General features: G+C 48.8%; 1 protein-coding gene across 1 annotated transcript; it reads left to right on the forward strand.

Moving 5' to 3' along the window:
• The first annotated feature begins 1,107 nt into the window (after positions 1–1,107).
• On the forward strand, positions 1,108–5,046 carry LOC146026995 (protein SPMIP1). Its single transcript, XM_083158020.1, has 2 exons — positions 1,108–1,657; positions 4,783–5,046. Exons 1-2 carry the CDS (start codon positions 1,234–1,236, stop codon positions 4,899–4,901), a joined length of 543 nt encoding a protein of 180 aa, XP_083014146.1. The 5' UTR covers positions 1,108–1,233; the 3' UTR covers positions 4,902–5,046.
• Positions 5,047–17,481: the final 12,435 nt, after the last annotated feature.

Raw genomic sequence — 17,481 nt, forward strand, 5'->3', positions numbered from 1 at the left:
GGCCAAATAGCAAAACTAAGGCAAGGTATGCTGGGATGTGTAGTTTATCAACAACTGGAGAGCCGCTTATTGCCCAATACTGTAAATCTCCATCTGAACACATTCCAAAGTGAGTAACACACAATCTGGCAAAAATAAGTGTTCTTATTCCTCTTTACAAATATTTAAACTTTATATTGTCAATAATTTTAATGACATCCCTACAAAGAAGTCACGTGGCTTGGGCTTGTGCGTTGTGAATGAATGTCGAAATTTCAATAAAGAGAAACTAATTCTCAGAGCTTTACGCATTTCTGCAGCATTTCATTTTCTCAAAAGCAAGTTTAAGTTTATTTGTCCCCGATCATGGGATCGGGGACAAATGCCTGATCCTATAGGGTGACATTTAAAAGGATGAGAGATTCAGAAAGTGAGAGATTTGGTAAGAAATCTCCAGGTTTTTTGTTTTTTTTCAAACTGGTTTTGCAGTGTAAATGATTGCTGCTTTACAAAAAAAAAATGGAGATTTCTTACCAAATCTCTCACTTTCTGAATCTCATCCTATTAAATTCCCCCTATAATAGAAAACATTGGTGCCCATAAAATGTAGACTTTTAGGGCCAGATGCACTAAGCTTCAAAGTGATAAAACTGAGAGTGATAAACAACCAACCAATCAGCTCCTGCCTGACATTTTTCAAACACAGTCTGTGACATGGCAGGTAGGTGCTGATTGGCTGGCTGTTTATCACTCTCCATTTTATCACTTTTGAAGCTTGGTGCATCTTGGTGTATATACAGTAAGTAATCAATATGAGGGGTTTTATGGTTTCTAAATGGATTCAAAAATGTTCACTTAATTCTGAAAACATGCAACAAAACCAAACTTTTTTTTAAATATTAAACAGTACACATTCCTTTAGCTATTTAGGTTACGTTATCACAGGACTTGCAGTCATTAACTTTTAAGTGGTTGAGGTCAATGTGTTAGTTTGTTTCTGCAGTGCTTGAAGTGATGGCATTGTGCGTCCTCATTTATTCATGGCCTGTGTTTAGAGATCCTTTGTGCAGTGTTTGTCCACCCAACCCCTCCCTGCTCAGTTTCTCCACAGTTCCGTCGCCATGGAGATCTGTGTAAACTGTAAACACAGCCAGATATCACATATCCCAGGCCAGGCTGCTGGTGTCCTCCTCTTTTTGGGTCTCCTCCACTGCTCCTGTCAGCGTATACCACCCCCTCCCACCTGCTCTCACCATGAGGGACCTTCTTACAACTAGGAACCAGAACAGCTGGAAGGAGCTCATTGATAAGGAAACATTAACCAGGATGACCTGGAAGCTGAAACATAGCAAGGAAAGCCCAAGAACACCGCAACCAGAGACCACCAGAAAGAGGAGAGAGGTTTTCATTCCCCAGGTAGAGACCACCCTCCCTCCTCTGGTTAATACAACCCAGCCGTTAGTGAGCAGGACCAAGGAGGCCGACTATGACCACATAGATACTCTGGACCTGGCTGAAATGAGGCCAGTTACTCCTCATACCTCCTGCGTTCTCTATGATGGCTTCTCCAAGGAGGGTAAGGGAAGGTCCCTGTATCTGAAGAAGAGGAAACAGCTTGGCCCAGAAGAAAAGTATCCATACCCATTATTGTCCTCTTGGGAATATGGCTGGAGGTTAGGTAAGGATTCGCAACCAACAATTTGCTATCACTTCTCTTGCTGGCGCTAGTATTTTGAGATGTAATCTGAAATACCATACGCGTTTCACGGTCACGCTGACATAAGACGCCCATGTGCAGGTCTCAGATAAGTGGGGATTATTTCATAGGAATTCTGGGACCAACTTGTTTTACTCCTACCCAAGAATGCCACCCACCTCTACCACACCATGGCCAACTCTGTTATGCAAATACTTTGGTAATGGATGTACAAGTAGAGTCTATAGGAAGAGATATCACAACCAGGTGGTCCTTAAACCATTGTGTGGAAATGCCTTGTATATCAGTCATGTCAGGAAGATGATGGATTTCCTGGGATCTTATATCCTCAGGGTCAGATGTGCACAACTGTAGCTTATAGACAGAAAAGTATGGCGACTTATCCGCCCTCTTTATTAGCCAAGCCTCTCTGGTCTTGTCACATATGCCAGCGCCCCATTCTATACAGTTTATTATTACAAAGTGACTACCCCCATTACTTATTAGGATGTTGAGACATACTCTCCCAGAGGCACTGTTGAATAATTCATTGTGATGATTTACTACCTGGGATTCAGGGGGACAGCCTAGCGCCTAAACGGCAAATTACTCAGTGGGTTAGATGGGCCTTTTATGTCCTAGCCGCCCCTTCCCTTATATCCGCCAGGCCACTGAAACTAGTGACAGCTCTGAGGCCTGCTGCTGAGCCCCATACACACTAAGATATTTATTATATCCTAATATTTACAATTGGCCCTAGTTTGTAATCGTCTAGAGTGTACGCTTAATATAATTATCGATGCTTGCTACCGCGGGTCATTAACAATGTTCTCCATCGTCTACGTGATGCTAAATTTGAGTAAATTGTCAATGGGACTGGATGATGACTTCACTGAATGATATAGCTAACAATATCATTCTGTTTGTATGCACTACTGTATATGGTCAATGTCTGCATGTACTTAACTGGCACTGGATGACGTCACAGTGTGCATGCACTATATCTTCAATGACTGCATGTACAGAGTGGGGACTGGATGACGTCACAGTGTGCATGCACTATATCTTCAATGACTGCATGTACAGAGTGGGGACTGGATGACATCACAGGGTGTAGTATGCACTATATCGTTGATGGGAAATAATTGACGATATTGCTCATGGAGCGAATCATCTACATACCCCTTTCACAACATAAAATGCAGGGACTTACAGTACCTGGGAATACAGTCCAGGGCTCAAGCAGGGACCTTCCCGGGTTGGCCCCTTTCACATTGGCCTAGTCCCTGCATTTTCTGTTGTCCAGGCAGCGGGGGTCCGGCCAGCGGCGGCTGGGCGCTTGTAGTGCTATTTGCCGGGCAGCGGGGCGGGAAGTGTTGCTGAATTTGAAAACATTTTTAAAAGACTGGCCGGATGCTGATTGGCTGAGAGCGTCTGGCCAGACTTTTCAATATGTTTTCTAATCCAGCAGCGCTTTCCACCCCGCTGCCTGGCAAATGGCACAGCAAGCGCCCAGCTGTCGCTGCCCGAATCCCCGCAGTCTGACCCCGGACCTCGCCACCCGGGTAAGTTCCTTTCACACCTGCCAGTAACCTGGGATGGTCGCAGGACCAACACTGCTAGCTAGCAGGGTTGAAATCATGTCAAATTTTCCCAGGAACTTGGTCCAGGAACGTTGCACACCAGCGCTAGTTGCGGTTGTTCCCGAGGCCAACCCGGGAATATTGGCTGGTGTGAAAGGGGTACTAGTCACTGTACCTGGTTTAAATCTTGCTCTACCTTTACTGTAGTAAATTGGACATCAGTCTGGATTGCAATGAAAGGGGCAGATGTATTAAGCCTTAACGAGATAAATGCAAGGGTGATAAATACAGATAAACACAGCCTGTGACATGGCAGTTAGCAGGTGATTGGCTGGATGTTTATCTCTCTTTATCACCCTTGCATTTATCTCCTGTTAAGGCTTAATACATCTGCCCCAATGTCTGATATGACAGGTTCAGAGAATATATATTTACCTGCTAACAGATGGCTAACTTAACAAGCTGGCCATACACTAGTGCCATTTGCCCACTTTTCACTCAATCGGGCCAGAAAATCGTGTGAGAAGTGGCCAAATCGCAGGTGTTTTACATCCGATCCGATGCATTGTCCTGTGCCTCTGACCTCATCAGCCTCCCGGCAGTGGGTAATGGGGAACGGGTGTGGTATATGGTCCTAACAGTCGGGATCCCGACTGGCCAGAATTAGACAGCGGGGCGAGCGCAACAAAGCTCCATGCTGCGGGCACGGTGGCGAGTGCATATTCTCCCTCTTTGAGGGTCGTGGACCCCCACGAGGGAGAATAGCCATGGCCGTCGGGACCCCAAGTGTCGGGGTTTTGACTATCGAACCTGTCCGGCACCCATGGGGAACACAAGATATATCATATGCAAAAGCAGTGGCGTAACAAGAATTTTAGCGCCCCCCCCCGCCAATATCGGCAGCGCCGCCCCCCCTCCCCCTCCCACCCACCTTCCCAAGTGAGATTAAAATCCCCCTTACCCCTCCGCATGCCGCCGCTGCAGTCAGGGTCCCGCCCGCAGCGCATATCTTCTCCCGGCTCCGTCTCCTCCTGCAGTTCTATAATGACCATCAGAAAATGGCCCGCACCTCCTCTAGCATTCCAAAAAAACTGTCTGCTGTTAGGGGCAGCCATTTTCTGATAGTTATTTTTCATTAAAAGTGAACTGCAGGAGGAGACGGAGCCTGGACAAGATCTGCGCTGCGGCAGGGACCCTGAATGCAGCGGCGGCGGCATGCGGAGGGGTAAGGGGGCTGTGTAAGTTTACTTGGGTGGGTGGGAGGGCTAGTAACTATAGCCCCGCAGATCTGCGCCCACAGTCCCTCAGCGCCTCCCCGCCACCGCGGGGGCTGCCGGGCTAAAGTTACGCCACTGTGCAAAAGGACCATATGTTAGCCTGCTGCCCAGGAAGCTCTCCTCGGAGAAGTGGCATTAGTAAATGGGGGCCTTTAGTCCTAACCTGTTTACTTCGTCTGTGTTGTCTTGTACAGTATATAACAATGTTGCCCATTTGTGTTTATAAAACGTCATATTTCTCTTCTAGGTGAAGTAGTGAAGGAATTCAAGGCACCGATCCATGGAAGATCCAGGATAGTGAAAGACACATTTTACACCAGGAATGGCATAATTTCTGTCCCTGCAAACACCGACCGAATGCTGTGATATACCAGCTAGTTGCTGTGGGCGGTATACACGTTATACTGTCTTAGTTACCTGTTTTACTGAGCATTCACAATGTAACCGCCTGGGTGAGAACTGACACCAGATTAACAACTGTAAATAAATGTTTCTGTGCCGGCTCAAGTGACTTAAACAGATTCATCTCATTATTTGTCTACATTCCAGGCAAATGTATTCACACATAATAATGGGTCTCCGTGTAGCAACAATACAGCATCAATTACCACTATTGCTAAACAGGTTCTTCAGGACGAAATGCTGCTCGCTATAAATGACACACCATGTTACAGTAATATATTGCTGTCGGGAACATGTACTGTTTTTCATTTTGATAATGAGTGTTACCAATCTTTACTAATCACCAGTCATCGGGTACATACGTATATATAAATGTTTATAATAATCTGGTGTCTAAAGTGAAAGAGTGGTCACCAGAGAAGGGCAATGGGCATTGCAATGGAATTAGCATAACTACAGGAAGGCTGCAACTGTGTCCAATGACCTGCTCAACAGACCCCGCCTCCATGAGCGCTGCTTCCAGAAATTTCCCAGGCTGATTTTCCATCCCAGTCAGCCCCTGGCGTGGATGGTTGTCTGTGGCATCACCACTTCTATCACCCCTTTCACATCGCAAAATGGGTCCAACCCTGGCACAGTGCTTTTTACATTAAACCCAGGTTGCCTATTATACAGAAGGCGATCTGGGTTTAACCCTTCTTATAACCCAGGTCGAATTGCTGGGTAGTTCGACCCGGCGGGATATAAGCTTTGGTGCTTTTACAATACACCTCGACCCGGGTCCAAGGTGGGATGTGAAAGCGGACTATTGCCCTTATTCTGGTTGACTCACAAGGCTGTGAAATTTGCAGCTTTGCGAGTCACCCAGATGCCGCCCGTACAGCTACCACCCCCTCACACGGTGTGATCCCCCACAAAGCTGCGAATGGATGATTTGCATAATCATCCTTTCACAGCCTTGGGTGCAAGGGAGCACCCAAGGCCGCCGCCTCCTCCTTTAGCATCCTCGAAAACTGTCTGCTGTTAGGGGGCGTCCATTTTGTGAGGGACATTATTCAAAAGGAGCCCGGAGGTGTGTAGGGACGCAGACTAGTAGATCTGCAAGTCCTGACTCACGGCCACAGGCGCCCACACTTATTCAGCACCTCCCCCCACCACGGGGTCTGTGGCGCTATTGTTACAACACTGTCCATGAGACTGCAGTGGCTTCCCATTGTCCTACCCAGGGCCGGCCTTAGAATATTTGACTCCCAGTGTGAACTGTTTAAAATCCCCCCCATACACATGGGGAAAAAAATTGCCAGCACCAAAAAGGGTATGAGGTCTTGCAGAAAGGGGCGTGACATTACAACAGAGGTGTCTTACAGTTATCGCCAGCCCCCGCCAGCTCCTGCCGGGGGGGGGGGGGATGCGCACCAGAGACGCTTGCACGCCCCATGGCAACTGAGATCCCCACCGACACCGCCGACGGTCCCCCTCGCCACCTCGACCCCCCCTAACCCTGCCCGTCTCCCTGAAGTGGATACGGGCAGGATGCAGCTGCCCCGACGCCAAAAGACTGGGACTCGCGTGCGCATGAGATGCACACGCGTCCCACTTCAATGGAGTCCCTGTCTGCTGGCACTCGCCAGAGGGGAGGTTCTGGTGGGAGCCGAGCAAAGTTGACAGGGGCTCCATCTGTATCTCTCTTCTCCCATTTGCCTCTAAACTACTGAACGGCTGGTTTACAGGCGTCTCACCAGCTACCTCTCTGACCACTCCATCCTTGATCCCCTTTAATCTGGCTTTCTCTCGCTACACTCCACTGAAACTGCCCTGGTGAAAGTCACAAATGACCTGCTCTCAGCCAAATCCAGGGGCCACTTCTCTGTGATTATTCTTCTAGACCTATCTTCTGCCCTTGACACTGTGGATCACCCTCGCCTCCTCCACACACTCCAAAACATTGGCCTCCCTGGCGCTGTCTTTGACTGGTTTACCTCTTACCTCAATCTCTGCCTCTCGCACTACCTTCCATCCTTCCTGTCGGGGTCCCTCAGGGTTCTGTCTTTCTGTTCTCCCTGTACACCTCTTTCATGGGTGCACTCATTAACTCCTTTGGCCTCTAATACCACCTCTATGCTGATGACACCCAAATCTACCTCTGCTCTCCTGATTTGTCCCCAACTGTTCTCTCTCAGGTTTCCTCTCTGCCATCTCCTACTGGATGTCTGAAACTCTCTGAAACTCAATATGGACAAAAATGAACTCGTTATCTTTCCCCCACCTAGAGCTTCACCCCCTACTAATATCTCTATCGCTGTTAACAACACTATCATCTCCACTGTTCCCCAACTCTGCTGCCTGGATGTCACTCTTGACTCCTCCGTCTCCTTTGCACCCCACATCCAAGCTCTGGCCCATTCTTGCCGGTTCCGGTACTTGTTTCCTAGAACGGCCACAGTCATTACTACTCATGTACCTTAAGTTAAGGTACACGAGTAACGCGATGGACCCGATTTCCTTTGAAATCTGGTACATTTTGCCGGCAAAGGCAAAATCGCGTTAATCGCGTCGGTCGCGTGCATTAACATGGCACGCGACGCGACCGACGCGATTTTGCCATAGGGTTCAATTTTACAATATTTTTAACATTGCAATCTCGTTGATCGCGTCGGTCTTGTGCCATTATAATGGCACAAGATGCGATGGACGCGATTAACTACATTTTACATAGGAAACAATGGGAAATGGCCCAATATGGGCCATTTCTCATTTTATATGCCCCCGTCATGGGTATTAATTAATGCCCCCCCATTGTGAATGGCACCCCACGATTGACGCCAACCCGAAGCTTGGCGAGCGTAGCGTGCCAGCGAGGGGCGGCGGTACGTGTCCTCCGACCTTTTCATACCCATACTATCCACGTCGGTGTGGAGTTGAGAATATAAGGTGTGGCAAGCGCAGCGAGCCACCGAGCCCGAAGTGTGGCGAGCGAACGCGTATACCTGTGAAGTTATGCGCGTGCGCTCGCCACGCTTCGGGCTCGGTGGCTCGCTGCGCTCGCCACACTTTATATTCTCAACTCCACGCCGACGTGGATAGTAGGGGTATGAAAAGGTCGGAGGACGCGTACCGCCGCCCCTCGCGGGCTTGCAGCGCTTCGGGTTGCCGTCAATCGTGGGGTGCCGTTCACAATGGGGGCATTTGAGCCATCAGGGGGGTTAAAATTGGGGTCTGGGGACAATTTTACATAGAATACAATGTGAAATAGGGTCCCAGGGACCCTATTCACATTTGAATCAATGTAAAAATCGGGTCCATCGCGTCGGTCGCATCGCATGCGATGCGATCGACGCGACTTTTCCGACCCGATCAAAATCGGTGTGGCCGTGCTAGGAAACAAGTATCCCGGTTCCAGTTACATAGCATTGCTCGCATCAGGCCTTTACTCTCCCAGAATGCAACTAAGCTTATCATCCACTCACTGGTCATCTCACGGCTCAACTACTGCAATGTTCTCCTCACCGGCCTCGCTTGATCCCAACTGGCTCCTCTTCAATCTGTCCTCAACTCTGCAGCCAGGCTTACAGTATCTTCCTCTCCCGCCACTTCCCTTCAACAAAATCTGCCCTGGCTCCCATTCCCCTACAGAATCCTCTTCAAACTCCACACACTCACATACAGGGCCATCTCTAATTCCACTGCTCCATATATCTCTGAAAACAAATTCCTAGTATACGCAAGTATACCTGGCCAATAAAGCTGATTCTGAACCTCATCTCCATTCATACACTCTCCCGCCCTCTACGGTCGGCTGATGACTGTCGTCTCTCCTCCACCCTGATCACTGCTTCCCACACTAGAGCTCAGGATTTTGCCCGTGCTGCACCCCTTCTGTGGAATGCACTCCCTCGCTCCATTACATTCTCCCCAACCTTGCAAGGCTTCAACGGGATATGGTCATTGGGTCACCAGCATGATGGCAGACAAGCATTAGGTCGACATGCATTTAGGTCGACATGACTTAAGGTAGACATGCAGGAAGGTCGACATGGGTCAGGTCGACAGGGTCATTAGGTCGACATGGGTTTTTTAATTTTTTTTAGCAAAAATGTGCCGATTCATGCCCTACCATCCGCTAGGGCGTGGTGGTAGAATAAAATAGTGTGCCGAGCGCAGCGAGGCACTGCGCCTAAAGCATGGCGAGCAGACGCGGAGGTACATTTCAGGGTCCATGTCAACAAGACATGTGCTGACAGACGGTATTTCATGCCCTAGCGAGGCACCGTGTGAGCAAGCGTAGCGAGCCATGCAAAGGGACGTGGTGCTACGCTTCAGTCTCCATGTCCTCACAACATGTGCCGACAGGTGGTATTTCATTTTGAGTGCTAATGTTGAATGTGTTGACATTCCGGTAAAAAAATAAAAGTAATTGTCGACTTTTCAATGCTGACCATACCCATGTCGACCTAATGACCCTGTCGACCTAATGACCATGTCGACCTATAGCCATGTCTACCTTCCTGCATGTTGACCTAAACTCATGTCGACCTAAATGCATGTCCACCTAATGACTGTCTCACAACTTGCTGGTGACCAACTGATCCACAGCCACTTCAACGGGCACTGAAAGCTCACCTATTCATCAAAGCGTACCCTTACATTACATAACCTAGTCCTGAGGCTTATCCTCTGACCCCTGCCTCATGCCTTGATCATCTCTGCCTGCTTACATCCTGCTATCAAGCCACCTCCCACTTGCTTGCACCTCATGTAATCTGTCTTCCCCTCCTACTACATTGTAAGTTCCTCCACAGAACAGGGCCCTCTTCCCTCCTGTTGTTAAAGCTCTCACTCACTCAGCGACCATCTTCGTCCACATATTCATCACCATCTTTGGCCACCAGCCTCTAGTAGTACGTTGATCAAGTCCTCACTACTTAAATTTAGGCCCTTATTCAGATCTGATCGCAGTACAAATTTGTTCTCAAAATGGGAGAGTTATTTGGTTTCCGCGCTTGGTATACTAAGCAGCTCCTATAGGTTTGAGATACTTGGGTTTCTTTTAAGAGCGCTAAATGAGTTGGTATTTTAGTGGTTGGTGGTATGATAAGAAAGGGGAGAGGGTGGGGCTGTATATGAAAATATATAACAATATCTAAATATTAGGAATAAGATTAAAGGTGAGTGGTACCTGTAAGGAAGAAAAAAGTTAGTATGGAATGTTTAAGCCCTTTTGGGGAAAACTTGAATTTTTGTAAAAATGCCGTTTATATGTTTCCGTTGAAGCACTGTCCCTATCTAACCCTGCAATGAAGATGGTACCTTTTCCTCGTTTCTTCCGGCTTTCCTGCGGTGTTATCTGGAGGGCTTCTAAGCGCAAAGACTATCTGTGTGATAGCCGTTTGCGCTGATGCTCCGTCCGTGGCGTGTGAACCGGAAGTTGCCGGGAAGCTTGTGTTGCGGCTGTGGAGGGATCGAATGCGGGTGTAGGTGACGGCTTCTCCGGTGGTAGTCTCTGTAGGGCTCCAACGCGTTTCGTACGCCAAGCGTACTTTTTCAAGGATAAAAGATTCTGCCAGCTCTGTGGCTATTTATAAGGAAAAAACTTTATTAATAAAATGGAAGTAACTTTCCGGAAGTAAGGTGAAAGTGGTGGGAATCTCGTGCTTTTTTGATACTGCTGACTCCATCTTGGATTTTGATGATTAGTTGGTTACTTAATCCAATTTGATTTTAAGTTCATTTGGATTTCGTTGTTTTGAAAGCAGAAAGTTTTAGAACGTGAAGTGAATATAAAAAAGGGGAATATATTTATATTCCCCTTTTTTATATTCACTTCACGTTCTAAAACTTTCTGCTTTCAAAACAACGAAATCCAAATGAACTTAAAATCAAATTGGATTAAGTAACCAACTAATCATCAAAATCCAAGATGGAGTCAGCAGTATCAAAAAAGCACGAGATTCCCACCACTTTCACCTTACTTCCGGAAAGTTACTTCCATTTTATCAATAAAGTTTTTTCCTTATAAATAGCCACAGAGCTGGCAGAATCTTTTATCCTTGAAAAAGTACGCTTGGCGTACGAAACGCGTTGGAGCCCTACAGAGACTACCACCGGAGAAGCCGTCACCTACACCCGCATTCGATCCCTCCACAGCCGCAACACAAGCTTCCCGGCAACTTCCGGTTCACACGCCACGGACGGAGCATCAGCGCAAACGGCTATCACACAGATAGTCTTTGCACTTAGAAGCCCTCCAGATAACACCGCAGGAAAGCCGGAAGAAACGAGGAAAAGGTACCATCTTCATTGCAGGGTTAGATAGGGACAGTGCTTCAACGGAAACATATAAACGGCATTTTTACAAAAATTCAAGTTTTCCCCAAAAGGGCTTAAACATTCCATACTAACTTTTTTCTTCCTTACAGGTACCACTCACCTTTAATCTTATTCCTAATATTTAGATATTGTTCTCAAAATGGGCAAAACCATGTGCACTGCAGGTGGGGCAGATGTAACATGTATATAGAGCTAGATTTGAGGGGAGTTATTTTGTTTCTGTGCAGGGTAAATAATGGCTGCATTATGTTTGCACTGCAATTTAGATTAGACTGCGCTCAGAGCTCACCCAGAACAATGGCGGTCTCTTGAAACTTTTTTATTCTGCTATTCAGTAAATGTGACTCAGAGACATCCCTATTCTAGCCCCATTGTTTATATCAACTCCCTCCTTACACATAGCTCTGCACGGGACCCGTGCCCCAGTATGCTGCAATTCCTCAGGACCCGTAGCAGGAGGCACATTCTCTCATTTGCCGGAGCCGGTCCAGCAACCGGATCCTGCCGGCCAACAGGGGAAGAGGCTCAACGAGGGGCTACAGTGGCAGGAAGCTGGGGTGGTGACGGCAAGGGGGGCGGCATCTAGCCGCGGCTAACTCTGTCAGTGCTGAAGGAGAGCAATGTGGTAGGAGTGGGACTCAAAGCCTGGGGACTTGGAAGAACCCAGTGCTGTCGCTCGCAGCTCAAACTGTGGGCCTCGGGCCCAGAGAGAAAGGGTGCTGAGTAGTGCGGCCAGTGCTGCTGACACCGAAGGTCTCACCAGGTAAGCCGGGGCTTCAAGACAGGGAAAGGGGGCCCTGAATATTTAATCAGTCCAAGGCCCCAATTTCTGATGGTAGTCCTGAAGGCAAATGTAATGTGCACAGTGGCCCTTATTCTAGTTGACCCGGTCGGATGCGTGTTTCTGATGGCCACCGAGTGTTCTTAGCCCCGCCTACCGTATGGATCGCACAGACCGTCCAAATGCGGTAAGATGCCGAGCGAATGGACTGCGAGTGGATGTTTTATGTGAACACCTCCCCCATCTGTGGGAACCTCCCCCATTCTCCGATGGTCGCCGACCATCGAATGATGGACCGAGCGGTCAGTCAGGCAGAACATTTTTCCATGTGAAAGCAGGGATATGGTCAGCCAGCTGACATCCGGCTATGTCAGCTGCCCCCCCCCCCCCCCCCCACACACACACACACACACGTGCGTCACAGCCGGATTACAGATGGAGCTTGAGCCATCTTTGCACGGGATGGCGGAAGATTCACCATCCCCCGCAAGCCGCCATAAGGGGACGCGCACGCACGGGGGGCACGTGGGTGTGAGATGCACGCGCGTCCCAGTCTCTATCACCGGTGCTCGCCAGTGCAATTGATCTGGCGAGTGACGGCCAAATATGGGACACGCTACATCTATGCCCAGCGTTTACATGGGAACGCCCATGAAACGCGGGCCGTACGCATATGGTAATGAGCCCAAACAGCCCTTCACACCCCTCTACACCCCCTGCTCGGATGGGTCCGTACGATCCTTTTCTGCATGGAATTCACGCCATATTCGGACGTGTGACGCGATGGCACATGCGCAGATACGCCTCTGCACATGCGCAAACACCAACCATCGGCTGTCCGTACGCACTCGGAGCCATCCGACTCAATCAGAATAAGGGCCAGAGAGTTAGATTTGGGTCAGGCGTGTTCAAACTGAAATCTAAATTGCAGTGTAGAGGTGCATACACACTGTACATTTTTTGCCCAGCGTGTATGCACAGCGACGATGCCGAAAATCACTTGGTTGAAAATCGCTCAGTGTATACACACTGAGCGATTTTTGCCCATGCAATCCATTTTCGTGGGGGTACACAGCTTTTCATAAGGAATGGAAAGCTGTCCACCCTGGCGGTCGGCGATGATGAGGGAGCTGGCATCAATGCTCGCCGCCGAGCCATACACACTAGGCGGCTTTTGAGCTAAAAGCAGCCCAAACGGTAAAAGGGAGCTGCTTTCAGCTCAAAATCAGCCAGTGTGTATGGCTCGGCGGCGAGCATTGATGCCAGCTCCCTCAGTATAAAGCAGTCAGTATTTACTCTGCACAGAAACAAAATAACTCCCCCAAATCTAACTCTCTCTGCTCGTGTTGCATCTGCCCCACCTACAGTGCAGCATGGATTTGTCCGCCTGCAAAAATGACAGCCTTGCTAACAGGCATGAATCAGACCCAGTGTACTTATGTGTAAAACTGACATAAAAACTCCCCAACTTTCTTTTTTTCTAAAAAGGGAACCAGGGAAACGATATCTGCAAAACAAGTTTTTTCAGTATAACACTTTGTTATATGGTTCTCATCCCGTCTCACTCTCCTGAGTAAATTGTTGTTTAACGTTTAATTCCACTTTCAACAAATAACATAATCTGGAACATTTGTGTGATCATTAAACATGACCTCATCAGTGTGTGCTAAATGTCGGTATCATCTGTGTTTATGGTAATTGAGGACAGGAACACCAGTTCCTCTGTGCTTTAGTAAACAAATGGTACAAATCTGTGCTGGGGAATTCTGAGCTTACTGTGAGAAGGGAACAGGGAAGTTTGATAGGGCACTAACACAGCTCCTCCCCTCTATAGGGGGAATTCAAGTGTCTTGCACAATAGACGGTGCCCAATGGAGGCATTGGTACTATCATTACTGTAATGTTGTTTATCTTTTTGTCCGGCTGGTAACTAGTACAGTATATAATTGTTATACAGCAGGGTTGCCTACCCTCCCGGAATGGCTGGGAGGGTCCCGGAAATCGGGTCCCCCGGAAAGGGTGGCAATCCTCCCGCATATTCCCCCCCAGTGTCCCTCGGCGGGGGGGGGGTCCGCAGGTAAAATGCCGCGATCGCGGCATTTTAGCCCCGCCCCCCGCCGTGCAATGACTGAAATACCGGCATTGCACGGCGGGGGGCGGGGCTAAAATGCCATGACGCTGTAGACATGCCCCCAACAGGCCATCATCTGTGTGGCCACGCCCCGGACCGCCTCTTTTTCCAGTCCTGGAAATGGCCCCGCCCCCTGCCTGACAGAGCTGGCTGCCCTCTCCCGGAGAGGGCAGCTCAAAAGTCGGCAACTATGTAATAAGGTGGTCTATAAACTGGGCTTTGCTTGTATTCGTGCCACAATAGTATGGTCTCTGCTTGTATGCTAGACCACTGGTTCCCAACCCTGGTCCTCAAGTAGTAGTAGCAGTAGTACGTTTATTTATAAGGCGCCACAAAGTGTCCGCAGCGCCGTACATAGCAAACAAAAAACAAATTACAAGGTAACGTACAGGGTGTGTTGATAAAATACCGCATAAATAGGGGTATAGCTGGTAGAACTAAAATCAGCATCAGTTCAGAAGTAGGTGTCGAAATGGTTGAGGAGACTGAAGATGAAGTAGAGGAAGGGAAGAACAGGACAGAAGCACAGGTGAGGTAAAGAGGTAGGGTGAGTACGTGAGGAAGGTGGAGGTGGGTGGACATTTTCCAGGTCACCCAGCAGGTGCACTTATTCAGACACATTTTAAAAGATCCACAGGTGGAGCTAATTATGTCACTTGTGATTCTGTGTGGAAAACGTGCACTGTTGGGGGTACTTAAGGACCAGGGTTGGAAACCATTGTGCTGGAACACAGGTTCTCAAAGTCAGTCCTCTGGACCCCACACAGTCAGGGCCGGCGCCACCACTAGGCAGCTCTAGGCATTTGCCTAGGGCGCCGGCACCTGGAGGGCGGCAGTTCGCCCCTCACCCCCTGCACTGTGGTACCTGCGTAAAAAAAACTTCTGTCCCCGGCGTCCCTGCTGAGTGCTGGTGTAGGGGTGTCCGTGCCGCCGGGGGAGCCTGCGGCGCTGTTATCGTGTATACGCTTGTCGCGCCCGGCGGGGTCCCTACAGAGCATAGAAAATAACGCCGCGCGCATAGCGCTAGTTATTTTCTATGCACTGTAGGGACCCCGCCGGGCGCGACAAGCGTATACACGATAACAGCGCCGCAGGCTCCCCCGGCGGCACGGACACCCCTACACCAGCACTCAGCAGGGACGCCGGGGACAGAAGTTTTTTTTACGCAGGTACCAACCAAGACCCCCCCCCCCCGCCCGGCACCGGGGCGCCCCCACCCCGACTCGCCTGGGGCGCTCCGGTGCCTTGCACCGGCCCTGCACACAGTGCATATTTTGCAGGTCTCCTCACATAGGGGGTTATTCCCAATGTGACCCTCTCCAGGAGGGACACCATGCTCTGCTCCTGGACTTCCCCCTGAATGTATGATGAATATCACCTGTGTGGAACAGATTAATTGATAAGAAAGGTGTTCCACCACAGGTGATGGTAATCATACATTAAGAGCATACTTGCTGACTTTTTTTTTCTCCTCTCCGGGAGAAGCCCGTAGAGGAGATCCGACAGCATCATGTCAGGGGGGCGGGACAGGCAGACGTCTTTAAGCCCCACCCCCATTACAATCAAACAACGTAATTCGCGGGTCCGAGAATTGGGGAGGGGCTAAAATGCTGCGAAATGATGCAATTCACGTCATTTTAGACCCGCCCCTCGCCGCAGACACACGAAAAAACTGTAATTTTGTGCTGCAGGGAAGGGGGTTGCGGGGGCTGCCTGGCCAATGTTGGAGGATTGCCCACCTTCCAGGGGGGCCGGGAGGGGGACCCGATTTTCGGGAGCCTCCCGTCAATTCCGGGAGAGTAGGCAAGCCTGATTAAGAGGGAAGTGCAAGAGCAGAGCAATGTGTCCCTGGTATGTTATTCTGACATACCTCCCAACATGACCCTCTCCAGGAGGGACACAATGCTCTGTGTCTGGACTTCCCTATTCATTTATGATTACCATCACCTGTGTTGAAGCACCTGTGTCCCTCCTGGAGAGGGTCATGTTGGGAGGTATGTTCTGGTTCACTCCTTCTGGCAAATTCCTTCTCAAATGGACAAAACCATGTGCACTGCAGGTGAAGTAGATGTTACTTGTGCAGATAGAATTAGATTTGGGTGGGGTTTTACTTCAAAAGGTGCATACACACGGGGCAATATGATCGCTGGCAATATATTGCTAGCAATATATTGCTCAGCAATCATATTGCCCCGTGTCCCGTTTTCATCTGCGACCAGAGATGGTCGCAGATGAAAATTTAAACACTGCTGGGTGAAGAGGCAGGGGATGTCGCTGGTCGGAGGAGCATGCTCCTCCGACCAGCGATCATTCAGGGGCTGAAAATGGGATCGCGCACCCGGCGATTTATCGCTGGTGCACACTCCATTCACTGGCAATATGGTCGCTCAGCAACCATATTCCCAGCGATTTCAGCCCCTATCGCTGCCGTGTGTACACAGCATAAGTGAGATCTAAAGCCCTGTACACAAGCTTCGATTTTTCCCTGTTTTCGATTCGATTTTGCTTATAGAAGCAAAATCGAATCCACATCGAATGGTTTTTAGGACACTTTCGATCTGCATTTGATTCGATGCGCGCTCCCGTTTTCTCAAAATCGAATAGAAAAATCTACTGTGCAGCCAAGAAAATCTTAAATTCGATCCAGTAAATCAAATGAGTACATTGTGCCTACATTGTGAAATCGAAATCGAATCGAATGCAAAAGTACAGATCTAATGCCAAATTGAATGGGATGATCTAATGCCAGATCTAATAGAAAATCGAATCTAACATCAAATCTAAAGCAAATCTAAGCGTGTGTACAGGACTTATGTTGCAGTGTAAGTATAAAGCAGCCAGTATTTTCCCTGCACAGAAACAAAATAACTCACCAAATCTAATTATCTGTCCCCCTGCAGTGCACATGATTTTTGTCCATTTAAGAAGGAATTTGCCAGAAGGAGTGAACCAGAATAACCCCCATAATCAAGTAAAATAATTATCTCCACCTGTAGATCTTTTAAAATGTGTCAGTCAGTAATGAGCACCCTTTGAATAACCTTGAAAACATGAACTGTGTGTGGTCCTGAGGACCGAGTTTGGGAACCACTGTGGTAGGCCATAGAAAGGTTTGTACTCTAGGCACAATAATGAGCTCTAAAGCCCCGTACACAGCTTTCCTTTAAAATGTGCCCCCATCGTTGGACTTCCAGGTCTGAGACCCAAGAGTCCCTCTACGCATGCGCATAGTGATGGCAGTGGTCGCTGGGCATGCTAGGAGTGATGGATCCCTCAACAAGGGAAAAGAAGCCCATAGGTTTCTA

The sequence above is a fragment of the Crinia signifera genome, chromosome 8 (assembly GCF_055691185.1).
Source record: "Crinia signifera chromosome 8, ASM5569118v1, whole genome shotgun sequence".
Classification (NCBI taxonomy): Eukaryota; Metazoa; Chordata; class Amphibia; order Anura; family Myobatrachidae; genus Crinia; species Crinia signifera.

What these genes read in the sequence shown, in the direction of transcription:
- LOC146026995 (XM_083158020.1), top strand. Translation starts at nt 1,234, where the DNA reads ATGAGGGACCTTCTTACAACTAGGAACCAGAACAGCTGGAAGGAGCTC. An exon ending in GGAATATGGCTGGAGGTTAG is followed by an intron (nt 1,658 to 4,782) that starts GTAAGGATTCGC and finishes TTTCTCTTCTAG; the next exon opens with GTGAAGTAGTGAAGGAATTC.